This window comes from Pleurodeles waltl, chromosome 8 (genome assembly GCF_031143425.1).
Source record: "Pleurodeles waltl isolate 20211129_DDA chromosome 8, aPleWal1.hap1.20221129, whole genome shotgun sequence".
NCBI lineage: Eukaryota > Metazoa > Chordata > Amphibia > Caudata > Salamandridae > Pleurodeles > Pleurodeles waltl.
Genome location: NC_090447.1, coordinates 1,327,018,761 through 1,327,039,546, shown reverse-complemented (window position 1 = coordinate 1,327,039,546; position 20,786 = coordinate 1,327,018,761). Strand labels below are relative to the sequence as shown.

The window sequence follows — 20,786 nt, the reverse complement described above, 5'->3', positions numbered from 1 at the left end:
CACAAGATTAATGTATTCAGATTCCTATGTTTCCCGACTTGCAGATGAAGGATACGAATACTGGAAGAATATTATCAATGTAAAGAGTGTAAGGGGAACGCACGATTGGCAAATTCAGGGTAGGGAAGCTTTATTTAGAGCGTGCCTTATTCCTGATCAAATTATCTTTTTGAATGACACAATTCAACAGACATCATGTCTAGGGTTAGCAAAAATAAAGGAAATGAATGCGCCCAGTATACCCGCACTCGCAAAATTGACCAATTGGCAGGCCTTCCAAAACGTCACTGAGGAAGAATTAAATGCAAAAGTTCAGGCTGGTACCTGTAATTCTGCGCTTTCCAGTCCCAGCGGGTGCTTATTGAGGCCAGTAGAGACAAATGGGTATAGGCATGTTCTGTTAGTTCCTCAGCGGGTTTCAGTATTAGCTGTCCAGCCCTCACTTTGTCTCAGGTCAACACTCAGATTTAGTTACTACATATAGTGTGGGTAAACTGTGCCAACAATGGTTGCAAACTAAACCTCAGCAGCAGTTAAAGAACATCTTAATACGCTATCTGAAGATAAACACTTACAAGATTTCTTCTTGGGTCCTAGAAAGCCTTGCTCTAAAAAAATTAATCTTTGCCATATACAATGAGATCTGGAAGCTTTTTCAGATGGAAGCGGCTGCACATTTAAGGCAGCTAGAAAATTTGAAAAAGGGTTTAGCTGTTGTCCATAATGGCTTAAACACTCTGTCCAACAGGATATACTCCCTTAATAGCATAGTGTCACCTGCAATAAACATCATTTTAGAATGACGTGACCTTATTAGAACATGGACAAAGTCAACCGCGTTCCATCATGCAGTTGGTTGTACACTACAGATTCTGAAAAATGGCTGTGTTCCATGGAAATACATTAACAGTAGAGACCTGCTTGCTGCTTTTAATTTATCCAGGGAACAACAGACAGTGGCTGAAAGGGAAGCAAGTTTCACCATGCTTCATATAGAAAAGTTGGTAAAGTTGCCTTTCAGGGTTGCAGAAAGTCCATCAACAGTATGGTTCGTACATGGCATTATAAATCTGCCCATTTCCACCTTTTGTTTTTCAAATTGCTTGAAACATCTTGCCATGGGCAGATACAAGTGGCTAGGTGATAGCTATATTAAAGAAGAGTGGGAGTTACCCTTTGAATATAAATGTCTGAATGGCGAAACAAAGTCTTTCCCAGCAGAAGTGAATGTGAGACTATGGTTAGTCATTCAATGATTTGCAAACAGGTGTCCCTTCATGGCCTTTGCAATGCGGGGGTCGCTATCTTGGCCTGTTTTCGTAAGGTTACACCGGTCCCTTTGATTCGTCCAGCATTTCATATACTTTCGAATGGAAGTTATGTGTTCCTGAATGAACAAAGCTGTTGTGGTATGAGACCAGAAATTGCCTACGCAATTTCAGTCTCTAACATTGTAACGTGTTGCGGACATGTTTTATGTCCCCTTCACACAAGAGATAAGAGTAGCAGAAATGTGGCCTCACATTGGTACTACTAATGTCAGTCATGACAAGCTGAGCAGACTAAAGGTGCTACTGTTCCAGAAACAAGTTGCGTTGACATCAGCTAGAGAGACGTATAGTCTCCAGATAGCAAGATCATCAGCTGAGATACAATCCCTATTAAATACCAACTTCCCCAAGCTCTTTGACAGCTGGTATCCAGAATATTCAAAGATTCAAGCACTACAGGGAATGTGTCCTGCTTTAAGGTTGTCAGGTCTGGATTTGTGTCCATCTTCTAGACCATCTTCAGAGTAATTCCTTCAGCCATCCACTTACTCTTTTCAAGTGTGTTTGGCGGCTTTCCTGTGACTTTGGAAACGCTGCTGCTGCTGCTGTTCCTGATACTCATTGGTTGCACCTTCCCAGTTAAGAGCTACTATCACCAGCCCAGCTGTACTGTGATCGCATGGTACAGTTCTTTGGTGCTCCGTTGCTGGACGAATTGGATCATGATTGGCCACTGTCATTCTGACCAGTCTTATCATGTGTGCAACTAGTCTTTCATTGCACCTGGTGCCTCTCCGAACATCTACCTTCGGCCTGCCTTGCTGTTCCGCCAGTGCCTCCTGAGGACCAAGAACTTCTGTTGTTCCCGATGAGGGTTCATTCACGGTTGTGCCCCATGAGACTGAGGCTGATTCGCTAGGCCACTTACAAACCACCCTTGGTGGACTATCTGGCTCCTTTAGGCACTTGGATGGTGCTGTCCTCGCAGGTGCCTGTCTCTGAGGCTGCTGTGCACTTCTGCTCCGTGGATCCGTCTGCCAATCCTGTCATCGATCTAACATCTGATGATGTTGTCTCTTTCTTGGATTTCCTTCCTTTTGATGGCTTTGAAGACATTCTTCAAGATCATGACTACTGTTAAATGCATTTGATCATTGGTGTAGGAAAATGGGTCCCTGTTGCAGTTACCCCCCCACTTTTTGCCTGATATTTAATGCTGACTTGACTGAGAAGTGTGCTGGGACCCTGCAAACCAGGCCCCAGCACCTGTGTTCTTTCACTTAAAAATGTACCATTGTTCTACGATTGGCACATCCCTGGCACACGGTTAAGTCCCTTGTAAAAGGTACCAGTGGTACCAAGGGCCCTGTGAAAAGGGAAGGTCCCTAAGGGCTGCAGCATGCATTTTGCCACCCTAAGGGACCCCTCACCTAACACGCACACTGCCATTGCAGATTGTGTGTGTTGTGGGGAGAAAAAGGTAAAGACAACATGGCATCCCCCTCAGGATGCCATGCTCACAAAATACTGCCTGTGGCATAGGTAAGTCACCCCTCTAGCAGGTCCTACAGCCCTAAGGCAGGTTGCACTATACCACAGGTGAGGCCATAGCTGCATGAGCAATATGCCCCTACAGTGTCTAAGTCTATTCTTAGACATTGTAAGTACAGTGTGGCCATATTAAGTATATGGTCAGGGAGTTTATCAAAACAAACTCCACAGCTCCATAATGGCTACACTGAATACTGGGAAGTATGGTATCAAACTTCTCAGAATAATAAACCCACACTGATGCCAGTGTTGGATTTATTACAAAATGCACACAGAAGACATCTTAGAAGGTGCCCCCTGTATTCTACCCAATCCTTCAGTGCAGGACTGACTGGTCTGTGCCAGCAAGCCACTGAGATGAGTTTCTGCCTCCCTTGGGTGAGAGCCTTTTTGCTCTCTGCGGACAGAAATAAAGCCTGCACTGGGTGGAGGTGCTTCTCACCTCCCCTTGCAAGAACTGTAACATTTGGCTGTGAGCCTCAAAGGCTCATGCCTTTTGTTACAGCACCCCAGGGCATCCCAGCTTGTGGAGATGCCCGCCCCTCCGGCCACTGCCCCCACTTTTGGCGGCAAGGCAGGAGAGGATAATGAGATAAACAAGGAGGAGTCACCCACCAGTCAGAACAGCCCTTCAGGTGTCCTGAACTGAGGTAACCCCTGCCTTTAGGAATCCTCCATCTTGAGTTTGGAGGATTCCCCCAATAGGATTAGGGATGTGCTCCCCTCCCCTCAGGGAGGAGTCTCAAAGAAAACCCGACGCCTACTAAACACACTGCACCCGGCCGCCCCTGTGCCGCTGAGGGTGTGTTTTGTGTGCCTGTTTGTGTCCCCCCGTGCTCTACTGCCCTCCTGACCTAAACACACCCCTAAATTTTGTATTTAAGGGTAACCCAGGAAACCAGATTCCTGCAACCTACACAAAGAAGAAGGAATGCTGACCTGAAAGCCCTGCAGAGATGATTGAGACGACAACTGACTTGGCCCCAGACCTACCAGCCTGTCTCCAGACTCAAAGAACCTGCACAGCGACGCATCCTACAGGGACCAGCGACCTCTGAAGCCTCAGAGGACTGCCGTGAACTGAAGGACCAAGAAACTCCAGAGAACAGCGGCACTGTTTGCCTACAGCAAAATTTTTGCACCAAAGAAGCAACTTTTAAAGAACTCACTCTTCCTTCCGGAAGCGTGAGACTTCACCCTCTGTATCTGATGCCCTTGGCTCGAGCTACAGAGAACCATCACTGCAGAGAGGACTCCCAGGCGACTGCGACCTTGTGAGTAACCTGAGATGACCCCTCCTTCACCCCCACAGCGAAGCCTGCAGAGAGGATCCAGAGGCTCCCCCTGACCGCGACTGCCTGGTAACAAGGAACCCGACGCCTGGACCCAGCACTGCACCCGCAGCCCCAAGGACCGAGAGGAACCAAACTCCAGTGCAGGAGTGACCATCAGGCAGCCCTCTGCCTAGTCCAGTTGGTGGCTGGCCTGAGAACCCCCCCTTGTGCCCTGCCTGCATTGCTAGAGTGACCCCGGGGTCCCTCCATTGATTTCTACAGAAAACCCGATGCCTACTAAATGCACTGCACCCAGCCCCTGTGCCGCTGAGGGTGTGTTTTGTGTGCCTGTTTGTGGTCCACATCCCCCCCCCCCTTTCTCTAAAACAAAAAACCCTGGTCTGCCCTCCGAAGACACAGACTGGAACCGGAGCACCCCTGTTCTCCATAGGCGCCTATGTGTCTTGGGCCCTCCTTTGACCTCTGCACCTGACGGACCCTGTGTTGCAGGTGCGGTGACCTTGGGGTTGCCTTGAACCCCTCTGCCCAGGAAACTGAACTTGTAAATGCTTTACTTACCTCAGAAACTTAACCTTACTTTCCTCCCCCAGGAACTGTTGATTTTTGCTCTGTATCCACCTTTAAAATAACATATTGTCATTTTAACCTATACTATTGGCCTTGAGTTAAGTCTTTGAGTGTGTGTTCCTCATTTATTGCCTGTGTGTGTACAACAAATGCTTAACACTACCCTCTGATAAGCTTACTGCTTGACCACACTACCACAAAATAGAGCCAACATCCTACAATTGGCTTATTCTATAGTTTCAAAGTTTTGCCAACATTGCCTTTAACTTTGGCCTGCTGTGCTTGTCATGGTTGACATTTTGTCTTTTGTATGTTTTAGCAATTTTTTAATGTTTTTTAATTAGATTTTATTAGTATTTTTATAATATTTTAGCTTGTTTTAGTCCAGAGCATTTTTAGCTTGGGTTCATTCACCCTCTCTGGCATCATCATTACTGCTTCATACTTGTCCCAGCAATGGGGAGGGTGTAGTGGATCCTATTTGGTTTTATTGGGAATTAGGAGATAACTTAGCCTTCTGGCTTGCAGTCCTGTGCCCCCGTCACCTAGTGACTTTTAACTTACTTAGCATGCTCTGTCTTAGCATATTTATTTAATTATTTTTTCCAAGATGACTACTATTTTTATAGTTGAGAAGATGTTTTGAGTTCACGTTTTCAGTGCCTGTCTGTGAAGGAGTCACTATCAGTGTCAACGATAAGTGATAGAAGTAGGTATTCATGTTCTTTCACACTTACATGTGAAAGAAACATAGTGTACCTTTGGAGGGAATTGTTTATGTAATTGCCACTCCAAGCATGCCTTCTTATCTATTGTTTGGGATCATACCTGCGTCAGGGGTCCTAAAAGATATGCATAAATACATCTCACGCAGACAAGGTTGTCAGAGGGATTCCTACCAGATGCCATCAACATTATCTAGGCTACACGTCACCTTAATGCAGACCCAGCCTTTGTGTCCCCACGGAGTCTGATCTAGAGACCTCATTCCAAGTGAGGGTTGGGGGGCTCTTCTCTTCAGATGGACATGGTGCTTGCAGATTAGGTTGACACACATAGCTCTCTTTAGGTTAGAGATTAGGTTCACCATGCTAGGGTGTTAGGGCCTAATTTATATCTCATGTTATTGTAAGACGTTGGGGGTCTTTATATTCATGACTCTCGTTTCTACAATTCTTTTTCTTGCATTGTTCATTATCCTAATATTGCAGCCTATGCATTTTAGTCTTATTAATAAAACCCATTGAAAACTTTGCTGCATCTTCTCCATTGACTGTGTGAATGAGACTTGTTGCTCATGTGAGAAAAGGTTAATCTCCGTTTAACCATGACTCACCTGAGATGTCGCAATTTTGAGTCCATGCGTTAAGCCTGCCACATATCACCTTCTACTGTTTTAGTTTTTTGTGAGGGAATGCTTGTGAGCCGGGAGGGTTGGGCCGACAGTTGCAACTTGTTGTAGGATTGGCCTAGTTGCCTACAAACAAAAGTCCTGTCATCCTTAAACCAGCAGTCTTACCTAGAGCAAGAATCCAACTATGACATGAGGTCCTATTGGGGGATCACAAAAGTTGAAACATCTGCTGAAGCCCTTGAAGTCTTTCCAAAAACCTCACCACAACTGTTTAGTTAAATGATGAAGGCTGATCAGGCAATCACAGGAAGGCCAAAAGCACTGAAAGATTTAACCTTTAAAAGTGCCAAAGCAAGCATTGTGGGGTAAAAGATAGAACTAAGAACAGAACCTTGGACAATTGGTTCTGGAGGGGATCAGTTTGGCGTGTGCCCCACAAAACAACAAATTTGTTGCAGTGACAGGTGTATACAGTCTTTGTCGAGGGACTCCTGGCTGCTAAGATGACATATAATTCCTCTGGAGGGAGGAGTGGTGCTTATATAGCCCCCAGACTTTGCTTCTGGAGTGGAATGGCGTCCCTGTGGAGCTGCAGAGGAATTATGGAAAAAGTTTCTGTTTTCATTTTGACGTCTAGGAAATATTCAGATTGTGAGGAATCTGTCACTAGAGGTCTCTATCAGAAATTATATTTGCCATCTACCTCGGTCTTTCTGAACACTCCTTTGTAAACCTACAGCTGTTCTTGAGTTCAGTGCAGCCCTCCTCCCCTCCAAAGAAGCACTAACCAAGAACTTCACCAATCAACCCTCAAAGCGCTAAACCTCCCCAAGTAGGGAGCAAACACATGCAGACACAATCTTCACCTCACGTGGGTTTCGCAGCCCAGGACACCCAGCCTCCCTCCACCATATTTGCCTTCCAGATCTAGCATTCTCATTTATAATGCTCCTGAAATTGCTGCTTCCACTCTGCCACACAACATGTAACCTTATTTCTGATGTGTAATTGTAATGCCAGATTCTACACCTTTTAAATCTTCCCAGGTGTTAGACTGGTTGCCAAAAACTTAAAACATCAAAAGCAGTTCTTCTGCTCTGTTTGTGGAGTTCTCTGTGTCAAAGAAGAGCCTCTTGTAGGTTCTTGTACCAATCATCTTCGTGACAAGGTGGAGCTGACTCTTCCCTGTCCTCTCCATTGTGTTCATTTGGCTGCTTTTGGTGAAACTGCGAACTGAAAAGATGATGTAGTGTCTGTCTGTGACCATGTGGTAATGGAATAGTGTTTGAGTCTTTGGGATTGAGTATTGGCTGTGTCACATTGGGATCTAGGCGCAGCATCCTACTGGCTAAATTCAGGACAGAGTCTGATACCACAATAGGTTGTGGCGCCTCCTCTGGCCTCATTGGTGCCAGTATTGACATCCAAGAGACTGGCCCAGATTTTGGCCCCAGAATCAAAGTTGGCACCACTGCCAATGTGGAACTCGAAGTGTGATATCAGGGGGCAGAGATAACACAGGGGACATCTGCTGGTGGTAACCCATCTGGTTGCGGTCCTTGAGGCCTGACAGATGCTGACGGACCAGGAATTTGAGGTGCATCGGGAATAACAGTGGAATCAGCTCTTCGATGGAAAAGAGATGAAGACCCTGGAGGCATGGTGATGCCCATGCACTTTCTCCAGATAGCGAGAGTGGTGAGAAGGGGTCAATTGCTGAATGGTCTACTTATATTATATCTTGGACTTACCTGAAGATTTAAATCGTGAAGATGATCTGCTGCAGAAATGCCTTTGAGAGCAGGAGTGGATCTTCACTTTTGACTTCTACCTGGAGTAGAACCTGCTTGGAGTCTCGCAGTGTTTTGGCATATAGAGCTTTGCTTTGTGTTCCCGGATGGCCTTAGGATTCATCTGGGCACAATTGTGACAGGCCTTGAAGTCGTACATGAACCGAAACACTAAAGACACAACTCTTGGGGATCCGTCACAGACATCTGTTTGCAACAGTCACTGCAAGGCTCTGTAGTCTTTGTAGTTGACATGTTCCCTTGAACACTGGAATAAAATCTGAGGAAAAAGTAACTTCAGAGAGTAAAGATAAAGAGGAGCAGAGTGCCACAATCACATCTGCAGGTGCGGGAGAAAGGAGCTGACGTCAGCACGCCTGGGTGGTGCTTAGTTGCAGGTCTGATCATCACTTCAAGAGCAGAACAAGGTCCATGCTGAGTCGCACTGCACCACTTAATGGCAGACAGGAGCTTCAGTTTTGAGTTTTCTTGTTCCAGGCTGGCGTCTAGGAATATTCACAAGGAGAAGGAGTCTGTGGTCAGATAGAGTATTTACCAGAAAGAGTGTTACCAAAGGTGAAGAATTTGATTATTGTGCTATACTTCAATATTAAGCACTATCATTCCCAGGTTACCCTCTGTATCCGCAATTATCCCCGCCTGTGCTTCTCACACATCCCCTTATCGTCCAGCTAAACAACCAACCAGGGTACCTCCCAAGACTGGGTTCTTTCCGCTACTACTTTCTTTGTCCCATCCATGTTTGAGAACCTCACAGTTGTCTTGTGCCCTAAGGCATTGCCAGATGTAACATAAATAAAACACTATTCTTCCAGCAGATTGGATACCCTTGCCTACCATCGCCCCCAGATACTTGTCTGGAATGGCACAAGCATCTCCCTTCCTTGTCACCTTCTTAAAAAAAAAAAAAAAAAAAATTGTTAATTCATAACTGGACTTTTCTTGCCAGATAAATTGGTCATTCCTGCCATATAATTCCAGTGGCCCTGCATATAACGAAATCAGTTCCATTTAACTTCTTCTTCCTCTGTCTGCAGCAAAACATGTAAATGTTGCCATTTAACATCCTAACGTAAATCTACCATGCTAATTCCACTAGAATACCACTTTCACCACCCCACCATCAGAGTTGCTTGCTGGCTAACACAATTCCCACAAAAAAGACACAAGACAGCCACAGAGGAGAAATAAACTAGAAGAGTCAGACAAACATTACAAAAGAGTGTTCAAACAGTCATCATGTAATAAGGATGTTAAGTTGGCCTAATTCATGGTCATAATTGTAATAAGGAGAGATTATTAAATATATACAATTATCATATAAACCTTTATACAAAATAAACTTTTGGCATTAGACTGTAATGCTCAAAACAGCCCATAGAGGACACCATAACAAAATATGATTTGTAAGAAACAGTCATGTAACCATATTGTTAGCTCCTAGAGGACATAACCCCATGAAAAAACAGGAGAAAGTGATGCAGTGTAACTGTACAAGGTGTTTTTAGGGCTAGCAGGCCTGCCTCAATGATATTACAAACAAGACCTTTAAAACAAACATATCCCAACTGAAAAAACAAACCTTCTAGCTATGAGTAAACTTAAAAAACACTGGTGGGAGGGATTATTATTTTGGGGTCCCCACTAACCTAGTATGGGGACCCAGAAATGATGTAGTCAGAAAGAGCGTTTTGAAGGTGGTCCCATTGTACTCGGACCGCCACTGGCTGAGTTATGAAGAAAAATGTTAGAGAGCCTAACCGCATGAAAAAAAAGAATGGGAGTAAGTAATGCAGTGTAGCTATATATGTAGCCCCTCCAGGACATAGTGCATTACCCCTTTTAGGATATCACAAACAAGGCCCATAAAACATAATTTCTTTCAGCTGTAAAACAACTGTTCCAGCCATGAGAGAACTTAAAAAGAGAATAAATGGTGGTAAGGGTTTTTATTTTGGAGTCCCCACTAACATAGTGTGGGGATCCAGCGACAATGTAGACAGAAAGAGCACACTGTTGTTAAAGTTTTGAAGGTGGTCTCATTGTTCTAGGACCACAACAGGCTGAGTAATGAGAAACAATGTTAAGTTAAAGTAAAGCCCTGCAAAGCATTAAGGGGCAAGTTTCCGTGCCACAAATATTTTGGTATGTTGATATGACTGTAATGCTTAGAACAGCCCCTAGAAGACACCACATCGAAAATAGCATTTGCAAGAAACATATATAGTTAGCCACTAACCGGTTCAGGGACCCCCAGTCCCTAGTCTGGCGCAAAACTGGACGAAGGAAAGGGCACCACTCCCCTGTCCATCACCACCCCAGGGGTGGTGCCCAGAGTGCCCCTGAGTTTTGCCATCTTGGTTTCCAAGGTGTTGGAGCACTCTGGGAGCATCTTAGTAGCCAGTGCGAGCGGGTGACGTCAGAGCCCTCCCCTGATGGGTGCTTACCGGTGTAGCTGACCAATCCCCCTTTCAGGGCTATTTAGGGTCTCCCCTTTGGGTGTTTCCTCAGATTCAGATTGCAAGACTCCAGCAGGAATCCTCTGCATCCTTTAATTCACCTTCTACCAATAAAACTGCATCTGGACCCTCCAGGAACTCTACAACCTGCAACAAAGAAGACGACTTCTGCAACATTGTATCTTGAGCTCCTGCCAGCAACTGCAACTGTTTCCAAGTCGTGCATCCCTAGAGGGCTGCCAGTCTTCAGCCTGCACCAGAAGAACGAAGGAATCTCCCTTGGAGTGAAGGAGTCACTCCCCTGCTTCAGCAGGCAGCCCTCTGCAGCAACAACCAGGGCGTGGCTCCCCTGTCCTGATAAAGTGCGTGGATCCAGCAACACAGGTGGTGGACTGAAATGGTCCCAACGGTCCTAAGGTCCAGCTGTCCAACTTTGTTGAAGGTAAGAGCTTGCCTCCCCGTGCACTGCATGTTTTGCAGTTAACAAGGCTTGTGTGTGACCTGCCACGAAGGTCCGGCCCACAGCACTTCTTCCTGCGACGCACAGCTTCCTGAGTGGTTCTCCAGCTGCGTGGGATCCCTTTATGTCGTTCTGCGTGGGCCTCCATTTGCACCTTCTTTGTCCCCATGCTGTGGGACTCCTGTGTGCACTGCCTGATCTTCTGAGGGCTCTCTGAGTTGCTGAGAGCCCCTTCTGTTTTGCCCTCCTAGATAGAGGCCACCAGGACCCAGGCAGTGCCATTTTCCCCTAACTGCAAGCTTTGCGTGTGCCAAGGCTTGAATCCAGCTACCCAAACCAGACTGCAATCATCCATTCGGCGTGGGACATCATCTGCACCAACCAGGAAGCCGCATCTGTCTTGTTGGGTGCAGTACTGACTGTTGATCTTCACCGGTGCTGCTTCTTTTGCACCTTCATCCGGGTTAGCGGGGGCTCCTGTTCTCCCTGGACTCTTCAGTGCTTCTTGGACTTGGTCCTCTTCTTCCACAGGTCTTCAGGTCCAGGAATCCATTTTTAGTGTCTTGCAGTCTCTTCTGGTTCTTGCATAATCTTATATCACGTGTGTTCTGTGAAACTTACTGTTATTTACTACTGCTTTCCTGGGCTCTGGGATGGGTTCTATTGCTTACCTTTGGTGTTTTCTTACAGTCCCAAGGCCCTTCTACCCACTACACTTGCCTAGGTGGGAAACCGACTTACACATTCCACTATTTTGATATATAGTTTGTGTTCTCCCTAGGACCGTTTCTAACTATTGTGATTTTCACTATTTGCCCTATTTTCTAACTGTTTTTACAGATATTTATGCATTCTAGTGTATATACTGCGTATATTACTTACCTCCTAAGGAAGTATAGTCTCTAAGGTATTTTTTGGCAATTGTCACCAAAATAAAATAACTTTATTTTTGTAACACTGATTATTTTCTTTCATGTGTGTAAGTACTGTATGACTACAGTGGTACTGCATGAGCTTTGCATGTCTCCTAGATAAGACTTGGCTGTCCAGCTACAGCTACCCTTAGACAGCGGGGCTTCTAGACACTGACTGCATTTCACTAATAAGGGATAACTGGACCGGGTATAAGGTGTAAGTACCTTTGATGCCCACTACAAACGAGACCAGCCTCCCACAGTGCCTTTTCGTGCTGTGAGCGCCATGGCCGCAATGCAGCACAAAGGGTAGAAAAAAGAAAAAATTGTTTACCCAGGCTGCAGTATATCAGCAATCGTGCAATAATCCATGGAACAGGGGCATTCTACAATGTGTGACCAAAATGGCTTCAAGGCAGGACAAACGTAAACCGTTTACCAGTTACATCAAGTGATTTTTTAAAGGCAAGCAGAGGATTGAATGAAAGTGATGGGCGCTAAATGGTCGTAGTTGAAAGCCCACAATGCTTACAACAGGTCGAAGTGCATGCGCGCTTTACCAAAAAAAGGTGGGGAAAGGAGATCCAATCTCTGTTATTTGTCCCCCAAACAATCCTCTGCCTCAGTTGTTGGCTGTATTCTGGAATCTCCTCTTTCTCCAGTACTGCATCAGCTTCTTTGGTTGGTCTCCACCATGTCCTTATATCTTCCATCTTAGTGCAAGAAGTCCATTTCTCTATGATCCTCAGGTTGCAATACCTTCATACCTTCTTCAACAGTGGTAGCATAGTGGTCAGTGGGAATGTGCGACACATGTGAATGTGTCTCCTGTGTGAATATCAGTGAAGTAAGTTGCATTTTGTTTGAAGAATACTTTTTTTCCAGATTATGGAGAAATATGATTTGATTGTCCTGCAGAATCAACAGAGATTGCTTCTGTACTTTTTCATAAGTAATTCTTTGAGTTTTGCAAGAATGCTCCTTGTTCTGTCTTTTTTACTACACTCCATAACAGGCTTATCCTGTGGACTCTTGTGATGCCAAGTTGATATCTCTCTCCTTCAAATTCACAAAGGTGGAGAAAATAAGGGAATGTACTCTGGGGTGTTAGAAGCATCTACCTCCTCCCTTACATATGTCCCTGTATGCCTTTTTGTGAGATTTGCTATGTGATGCAAAGTTTCACTTCCCAACTTCACCCACCTCAGTGTTTCTCATCTGTATCTACTTGTCTCGTTCCCTTGTGTTTGATGTCCGACCTAATAGTAAATATCAGGTGATTGAAGCTCTTCCTCACTACCTCTAGTTTCTTCTTAATATCTTTCTTGCCAGTCCTTTTAAGAGTCCTGTAAGCAGCCTGCCAAATCTGCCTTATACAGAAGGGTATCTTCTTTCTTAAGTGCCACCATAAGCAGACCTGCACCATGGAGTTTGATTGTGCTCCCACTCTATCTCCTTCGGTCTGATGCAATAGCCCAAGATTGGGCCCCCAATGGCAGTCATTCCACTTTAAACAAACAAATGCTGTTTGAAAAATAAATATTACATATTTATCAATTCATATTCATTAAAAGTGTATTTTAATCAACCAATAAACCTATTGATTACTCTTGGCCTGCGCCCATTTCAACAGTTGTCTCCTCCAGACATGAACCTGCTGTGTATTCAATATCTCCATCATGTATCACTTAGCCAGTAACATGGTTAAATTGATAAATATGCATTTTAATTTCTTCTTTTTAGTTTTCACCATCAGCCTAAATAGGCATGTCTTGGGATTACTAATCTTTGACCTAATATTTGATGTCCAGTGTTGCCTAATAGAGGGACACAACCGTGGCATCAGAATAAAGTGTACATCACCTACACCACACTGTAGATGGGTGTCAGCCTTTTCAAGATTATTTTGTGTGGTCCCTGTGACATGAAGTATGTTCTGTGCAGACTATTGTGCTGTAGCTTTTGAAACTTAGCATCCCTGAATGCCAGAGGAGGTTATTTAAGGGCTAATGTCCAGTCTATGCCAGTTAGGTCCCTCTTGAAGACTCAGATGTCTGCTTCTGTAGGGGAACATTTTGGTTTTGTTTTAGAGTTAGAGCTGCAGAGGCCTGTCTGCACTGCTTGTTTTTAGAAGAAGCTCTTTCAATAGATTTTGACAGTTAATTTCATATCTCATTGCTTTTATTAACTACTGCTTTTGGGTATATAGGTGTTATTTGTGTTTTTTTTCATTTGCAGGTATTGTCTTTGTTGAAGTACCTGGTGATAGAGAATAAGGACAATGAAAACCTGTGTCAAACAATCAAGCTGTTAGACCCATTTCCCGACCGCCCTATGTTCAAAGAACTGCGCGGTATCCAGCAAAGAATGAAATACTGCAGAGGGCCCTGTTCTCTCTTGGAGGTGATGTAATGATTAATTAAGTCACTATATTCTAACTTTCTTAACCTGCTTTTTAAGTGTTATGTACATATATGATTAAACCCTATTTTTGTCAAAATGTCTTCAAGATTAGCTGAAAAAAAAGTCTGTTAACTTGTACCCGTGTCTGACTAACAAAACTTCTCTGGCAGACTGACTCTCCCATTGAATCCGCTAGCTCAAATTATTTCGTCTTCATAAACTTGATACCTGGTTTGTAAGGAGGCATACTAACATCAGTAATCATCTGGGTAGCTGAGTCTCTCTGTGGCAGCCTATTTAATTAAGATAGCTGCTTCTGCAGACCCAAAAATATGTTGTCTCTGATTGACACTGAATGCTGTATCAGTACCTTCACCTAACCACGGGCATATTAGGACAAGTATGCGTTTGTGTCTGAGAAACAAAACACTAAGAATTTAAAACAACCTGCCTCCTATTTGCTATGTGTATAGTGGTACAATTCTGGGGATTAAAAGAGGATGTTTTGCTCAATACCCATTGAAATTTAGTATTTTGTTTTGAAAAATGATGATTTTATACTGAATGCTTGTGCTAGTCTGAAAGCGAGCAGTTGATGGCATCAACTACCTCTTTATGTCCCATGCAATAAAAGTGCCACTACAATGCAAAATTATATACATCAACACAGTTCTCTTATCAGTTACACTGTTTTCCCAGCCTTCATCCCATTTAGCATAGTACTAATCAATGTATTAGGTTTTTGATGTCTGTTACTGGTTACATATTGTTTTTGATTCAATTAATATAACAATCCTTAAAGGATTGGTAGAAGTATGTCAGGAAGGACACACTAATGGTTCCATCCGAATTTGACTTGTATAAATGCGAGTCATATTTTCTTCTCAAGAAAACTGATAAGTTATTAGTCAAAACATTGATATTACTTGTATCATTACTAGGTAGTTTGTCCCATATTTATAAAACAAGTTTTCTTCTGATCTGTTTTTCAACAGTTCACTACTACATTTGCTGGTTAGCAATCTTTGACTTATGTTCATCCGATGTACACTCAGTTGCACCACAGCTCCTTACCAGACAGCTGCTTCATCCTCATGTTGATATGTATTAGTTTTTTGGTTCTGAGAAGGTTTTAGGTTTGTTAATCAAGCACACTACCTTCTAATGTGATTTCATGATATTTGTGTGCTTGACATTTAATTTCATAAGAATTGTTTTTCAGGAAATCAACCATTTCCTGTCAGTGAGTGTATGCGATTCACTGCCGTTTACTAGGCTTGAGGGCCTAAATGATGTGAAGAAACAGTTGGAAGAGCACAAGGACCAAGTGAAAGAACTTTTGAAAGATTTTAGAGGTATGGACTTCCATAATATATGCTTGCTGTTATTGTAGCCATGATTAATATGCAGTTAACTTGCATTCATTTCTTTGGCACTGATACCTTAATTGCCAATCCCAGATCCTAACTCTCACAGGATTTTCTACAAAGATTTGGAGGAGAGGAAAGATAATTATAGTAGTTAGCAGGAGTAAGATGACCGGAATTGTCAGATGTTTTAATTCTGAAAGCTAGTGTACATATGTAAATGCCTGTATGTTTTATTATGTTCTGTTTTGGTGGATAATTAAGTTCAGTATGTAAATGTGATACCTTTTTTTGTATTATGCCTTTTCAGATGTGATCCATGTAAATCTAGGATAGGCAAGCATGGTCCACATAATTTATTTGTATGCTGTTGGACTAAGTTATTTACTATTTTGAGTGATTCTTGTTGATGTCTTTTGGCTTTTTTGGTTATTTCTATTTCCTGTGCCTGGTCTGAATCAAGACTGTGCCAATTATGAAAACATTCATGGTTGTTTTTAGTAGAGATGTGCCATGCAAAGCTTCATTGTTGTGCTATGGTGCTGCTGTTCTGTCTACAGATGTACACCATAGTGAAAGAATTGGATGGCCATTGGACACAGGTGTGTGTGTGGACTGGCAGGATGACATTTGTGTGAACCATCTTTTGAAAAGCAGCCTTGAACTGATTTCCTACCAAACTCTCAGCTGAAATTCCTTTTTGCTGCTTTTTCAACAATCAGGGTGGTCACAGATGCTTTTCTGTACGACTGAAATGCCCATGTTGGACCCCTATTAAACCAGATGTTTATGGTTGTCCCATAAACGGATCCTCTACATAAAAGCTTATTAAGCTCTACTGATTGACAGCACAAAAACATTGTTAATTTTCCTGCGTGAAGCAAGATTGTAACCATACGTGCACTGCATCCAAAGAAGCCGAGGCTATTTGGACTAGAGATACCAAACTGGAAATAACAAAGCTGCAAAAGCCCTGCTAATGTTCTAGGAAATGGGTGGGAACCTCTGCATTGCAGGATCCAGCTTGCACGAGTGGGAACTGGTCAAAGCATTGGTGCATAATCTTTTTATCCAGTGGTGCGTGCCAAGAATCAGTTTCTTCCCATCAAGCAAAAACACCAAATGCTTCTACTTTGCCTCCAGATTTCCAAATCCAGGATTGTTGGGAGGATTATACTGTTTGTACTGGGAGTGCTTCTGTACATAATTCCTTCAACTCCTTTGTAGCACTGGCTAGTGCAAAGGCTTCTGGTATGCAGCTGCTTCATTAGCCTCGTTTCTGAACTATCCCTGATAGATGCGATAAAGGAAGCAGTTAGATTTATTTGTACAATTTCACTTCCACATACCAGTGACCAATAGGCAGCTGAGCTGGGGGCAGTGGCAGAATACTGCATCACAGTCCTGTGCTTAGCAGCCTCTCAGTGAAGACCCTACCTCCCTGTCATTTTGAAATGAAATGTAGACCACTCCCAGAAAAGCATTGAAGTATAGATTAGTTCATTCAAAGGCCACCAATGCCATTTACAAGAAGCAGAAGAGTTCGTGTCTGTTGCTTGCAAAATGATGTGCGTTCGGTATTGAGCTAGTCATGAAATATTGCTCTCCTTGTTAGGCATGACCAAGATGTGACTTCAGCACATGTTGTATACAGGGAGTGCAGAATTATTAGGCAAATGAGTATTTTGACCACATCATCCTCTTTATGCATGTTGTCTTACTCCAAGCTGTATAGGCTCGAAAGCCTACTACCAATTAAGCATATTAGGTGATGTGCATCTCTGTAATGAGAAGGGGTGTGGTCTAATGACATCAACACCCTATATCAGGTGTGCATAATTATTAGGCAACTTCCTTTCCTTTGGCAAAATGGGTCAAAAGAAGGACTTGACAGGCTCCGAAAAGTCAAAAATAGTGAGATATCTTGCAGAGGGATGCAGCACTCTTAAAATTGCAAAGCTTCTGAAGCGTGATCATCGAACAATCAAGCGTTTCATTCAAAATAGTCAACAGGGCCGCAAGAAGCGTGTGGAAAAACCAAGGCGCAAAATAACTGCCCATGAACTGAGAAAAGTCAAGCGTGCAGCTGCCACGATGCCACTTGCCACCAGTTTGGCCATATTTCAGAGCTGCAACATCACTGGAGTGCCCAAAAGCACAAGGTGTGCAATACTCAGAGACATGGCCAAGGTAAGAAAGGCTGAAAGACGACCACCACTGAACAAGACACACAAGCTGAAACGTCAAGACTGGGCCAATAAATATCTCAAGACTGATTTTTCAAAGGTTTTATGGACTGATGAAATGAGAGTGAGTCTTGATGGGCCAGATGGATGGGCCCGTGGCTGGATTGGTAAAGGGCAGAGAGCTCCAGTCCGACTCAGACGCCAGGAAGGTGGAGGTGGAGTACTGGTTTGGGCTGGTATCATCAAAGATGAGCTTGTGGGGCCTTTTCGGGTTGAGGATGGAGTCAAGCTCAACTCCCAGTCCTACTGCCAGTTCCTGGAAGACACCTTCTTCAAGCAGTGGTACAGGAAGAAGTCTGCATCCTTCAAGAAAAACATGATTTTCATGCAGGACAATGCTCCATCACACGCGTCCAAGTACTCCACAGCGTGGCTGGCAAGAAAGGGTATAAAAGAAGGAAATCTAATGACATGGCCTCCTTGTTCACCTGATCTGAACCCCATTGAGAACCTGTGGTCCATCATCAAATGTGAGATTTACAAGGAGGGAAAACAGTACACCTCTCTGAACAGTGTCTGGGAGGCTGTGGTTGCTGCTGCACGCAATGTTGATGGTGAACAGATCAAAACACTGACAGAATCCATGGATGGCAGGCTTTTGAGTGTCCTTGCAAAGAAAGGTGGCTATATTGGTCACTGATTTCTTTTTGTTTTGTTTTTGAATGTCAGAAATGTATATTTGTGAATGTTGAGATGTTATATTGGTTTCACTGGTAATAATAAATAATTGAAATGGGTATATATATTTTTTTTGTTAAGTTGCCTAATAATTATGCACAGTAATAGTCACCTGCACACACAGATATCCCCCTAACATAGCTAAAACTAAAAACAAACTAAAAACTACTTCCAAAAATATTCAGCTTTGATATTAATGAGTTTTTTGGGTTCATTGAGAACATGGTTGTTGTTCAATAATAAAATTAATCCTCAAAAATACAACTTGCCTAATAATTCTGCATTTCCTGTACATATGGTTAGTAGCAGTATCCTGTATAGAAAGAGGCCAGATCTGTCTAACCTGTTACAGGGCTAGTTATCAAAGTCTTTTTCAGAAGGTTACTCTGCATGGTTGCTACAAATAGGAATCCTATATCTAGGTTTGAGTTCAATGTGGTTCTCGCTTCTCTTACTTCCAAATTAATTAAGCCTTTACATAACTGCAAAGTAAAATTTAGTGCTCGGAGGCAGTGCTTTGAGAACTCCTAAGGACAAACTCAACATTCGCACCATAAGTGAAATGCGAGGTGATAAGTAAAATGACAGCTGAAAGGGGTCTAAACCAGATAAAGGGATCACAAAATATGGATTTTTTTATTTACTGTTTAAAAGTCTAAGTGTGTCACAGTGGAAGTCTGTGGGTGCTGAAGACTAGGGGCCATATGTACGAACACTTTTTCCCATAGACATAGAATGGGTAAAAACCTTTGCTACATCTGGCCCCTGGTCCTAAACACCTTTTCATGCTGAATGCCGTGTAGTGTGGGTGAGGTAAGCCTAGCAGTTACCCTTGTCAAGAAATTAACTTCTCACTTAGTCACAATAGTGGAAGTATAAATTCTCTAGCGGTGCAAGGGAGTATGCTGTGGCAGACGAGAGCTTCTTCAGTTTCAGTCACTAAAGCTTTGTATAGATCAAGCTTAAATTCTAGCCATCATTCGCCTTATCGCTGGCATTACCCCGACATTTTTTTTTCACTGTCTTCTCCCATGTTTTGCTTAGTTTATTTTCTGGAGTTAAAAAGTGTTATTTGCAGTAAGACAAGGCTGCTGTTGCAGAGCCGGACATGTTGTTTTTAGGATCCCTTAGAATACTTAAATTTTAGTGCCTAATGTTGTGGCTAACTGCATATTGTTGCCACAAATAGTTTTCTTCTTGATGGGGTTATCTTTTGGCTTATATTCACTCTCTGCACTGAGACATTTATGGTGCTTGAACCCCTCAAGCTGGGAAAGCCTTGATGCCATAGTATTGCATGGCTCCACAAAGGCGCTGCATATAGTCTATAAAAGGTTCAGCTAAAGCTTTACTTTTTGCAGCAAATAAATCACCCCTTAAGGCTGAGTCTTTCTTGTGTAGACTTTTTCCTGGTCCTCCAGAAGTCCAGTTTCTTTTAAGAGGCACCTTCCTTGATTGCCTAAGTTCTTCCTGTTAGTCGTTTGTAAAACTTCCAGACTGCCTCTAGGATACCAGTCACAGACAGCTCTGTGATGCAGACTCAGGCCCTCATTATGAGTGTGCTGCCCACCGAATTCATCCCACCAGAAGACCGCCAGTGCGGTCATGACCCCGCCGGCCCTATTATGCATTCACTGCATGGCCGACAGGCTGAAACAGCGTTTCTGCCTGCCAGCCCTGCAGTGAACAGGGCCTTTACATTGATGCAGGCTTCTAATGGAGTCGGTGGCAATGTGGCGGTGCAGTGGGTGCAACAGCACCGATCTCACATTCCAATGCGGGTAATTCGGGCAGTGGAATGCGCAACAGGGCTGTGCATGGGGGCCATTCACTGCCCATGCCAAGTGCATGGGCAGTGCCGGGGCCCCTAGGTGGCCCCTGAGTCACCCATTCCACCAGCCTCTCCCTGGCGTGTAAACTGCCATGAAAAGGCTGGCGGAAGGGGACTCATATTCCCCACGGTGTCTCTGCATGCAGTGCCACCCTGAAGAATTGCAAACGCAGTGACCGCCAGGCTGCTGGCTGGCAGCAGCGGCGTTTCAAACATGTCGGCTCCGCCATGTTCATAATATGGCGGGCGGACCACCACGACTGCGGCGGTCCACCCGCCCCCGTGAGTTTGGCGGGCCCAGGACCGCCAAAATCATAATGAGGGCCTCAGTCTCTCTGCTCAGCAAGGCCCAGCCTCTGTTGAGTCCGCTGGTAAGCTGATTCTTCTGCTTCTCCTGTCTTGTTTTGCCCTGGGATCATAGGAGGCAGGTAGTCTCATCCTTAATGAGCTTTTCCAAAACTTTGGTACAAAGAAGAGTCCAGACCTCAGTATTGTGCAAGAGCAGACCAAGAGTTCTGGTTCTTCCTATCCTGTTTTGTTCTAGATCTCCTGCATTCTGAAATGTAACAGTTAGTCAAC

At 43.8% G+C, this 20,786-nt stretch overlaps 1 protein-coding gene across 1 annotated transcript in view; it reads left to right on the top strand.

The window, feature by feature from the left end:
* Nucleotides 1-20,786, top strand: part of ATM (ATM serine/threonine kinase) — a 1,319,133-nt gene that overhangs the window by 678,892 nt on the left and 619,455 nt on the right. The window contains exons 31-32 of the mRNA XM_069202321.1: nt 13,921-14,085; nt 15,308-15,440. Of these exons, the coding sequence (XP_069058422.1) occupies nt 13,921-14,085; nt 15,308-15,440 (298 nt within the window). The remainder of the gene's footprint in view (nt 1-13,920; nt 14,086-15,307; nt 15,441-20,786) is intronic.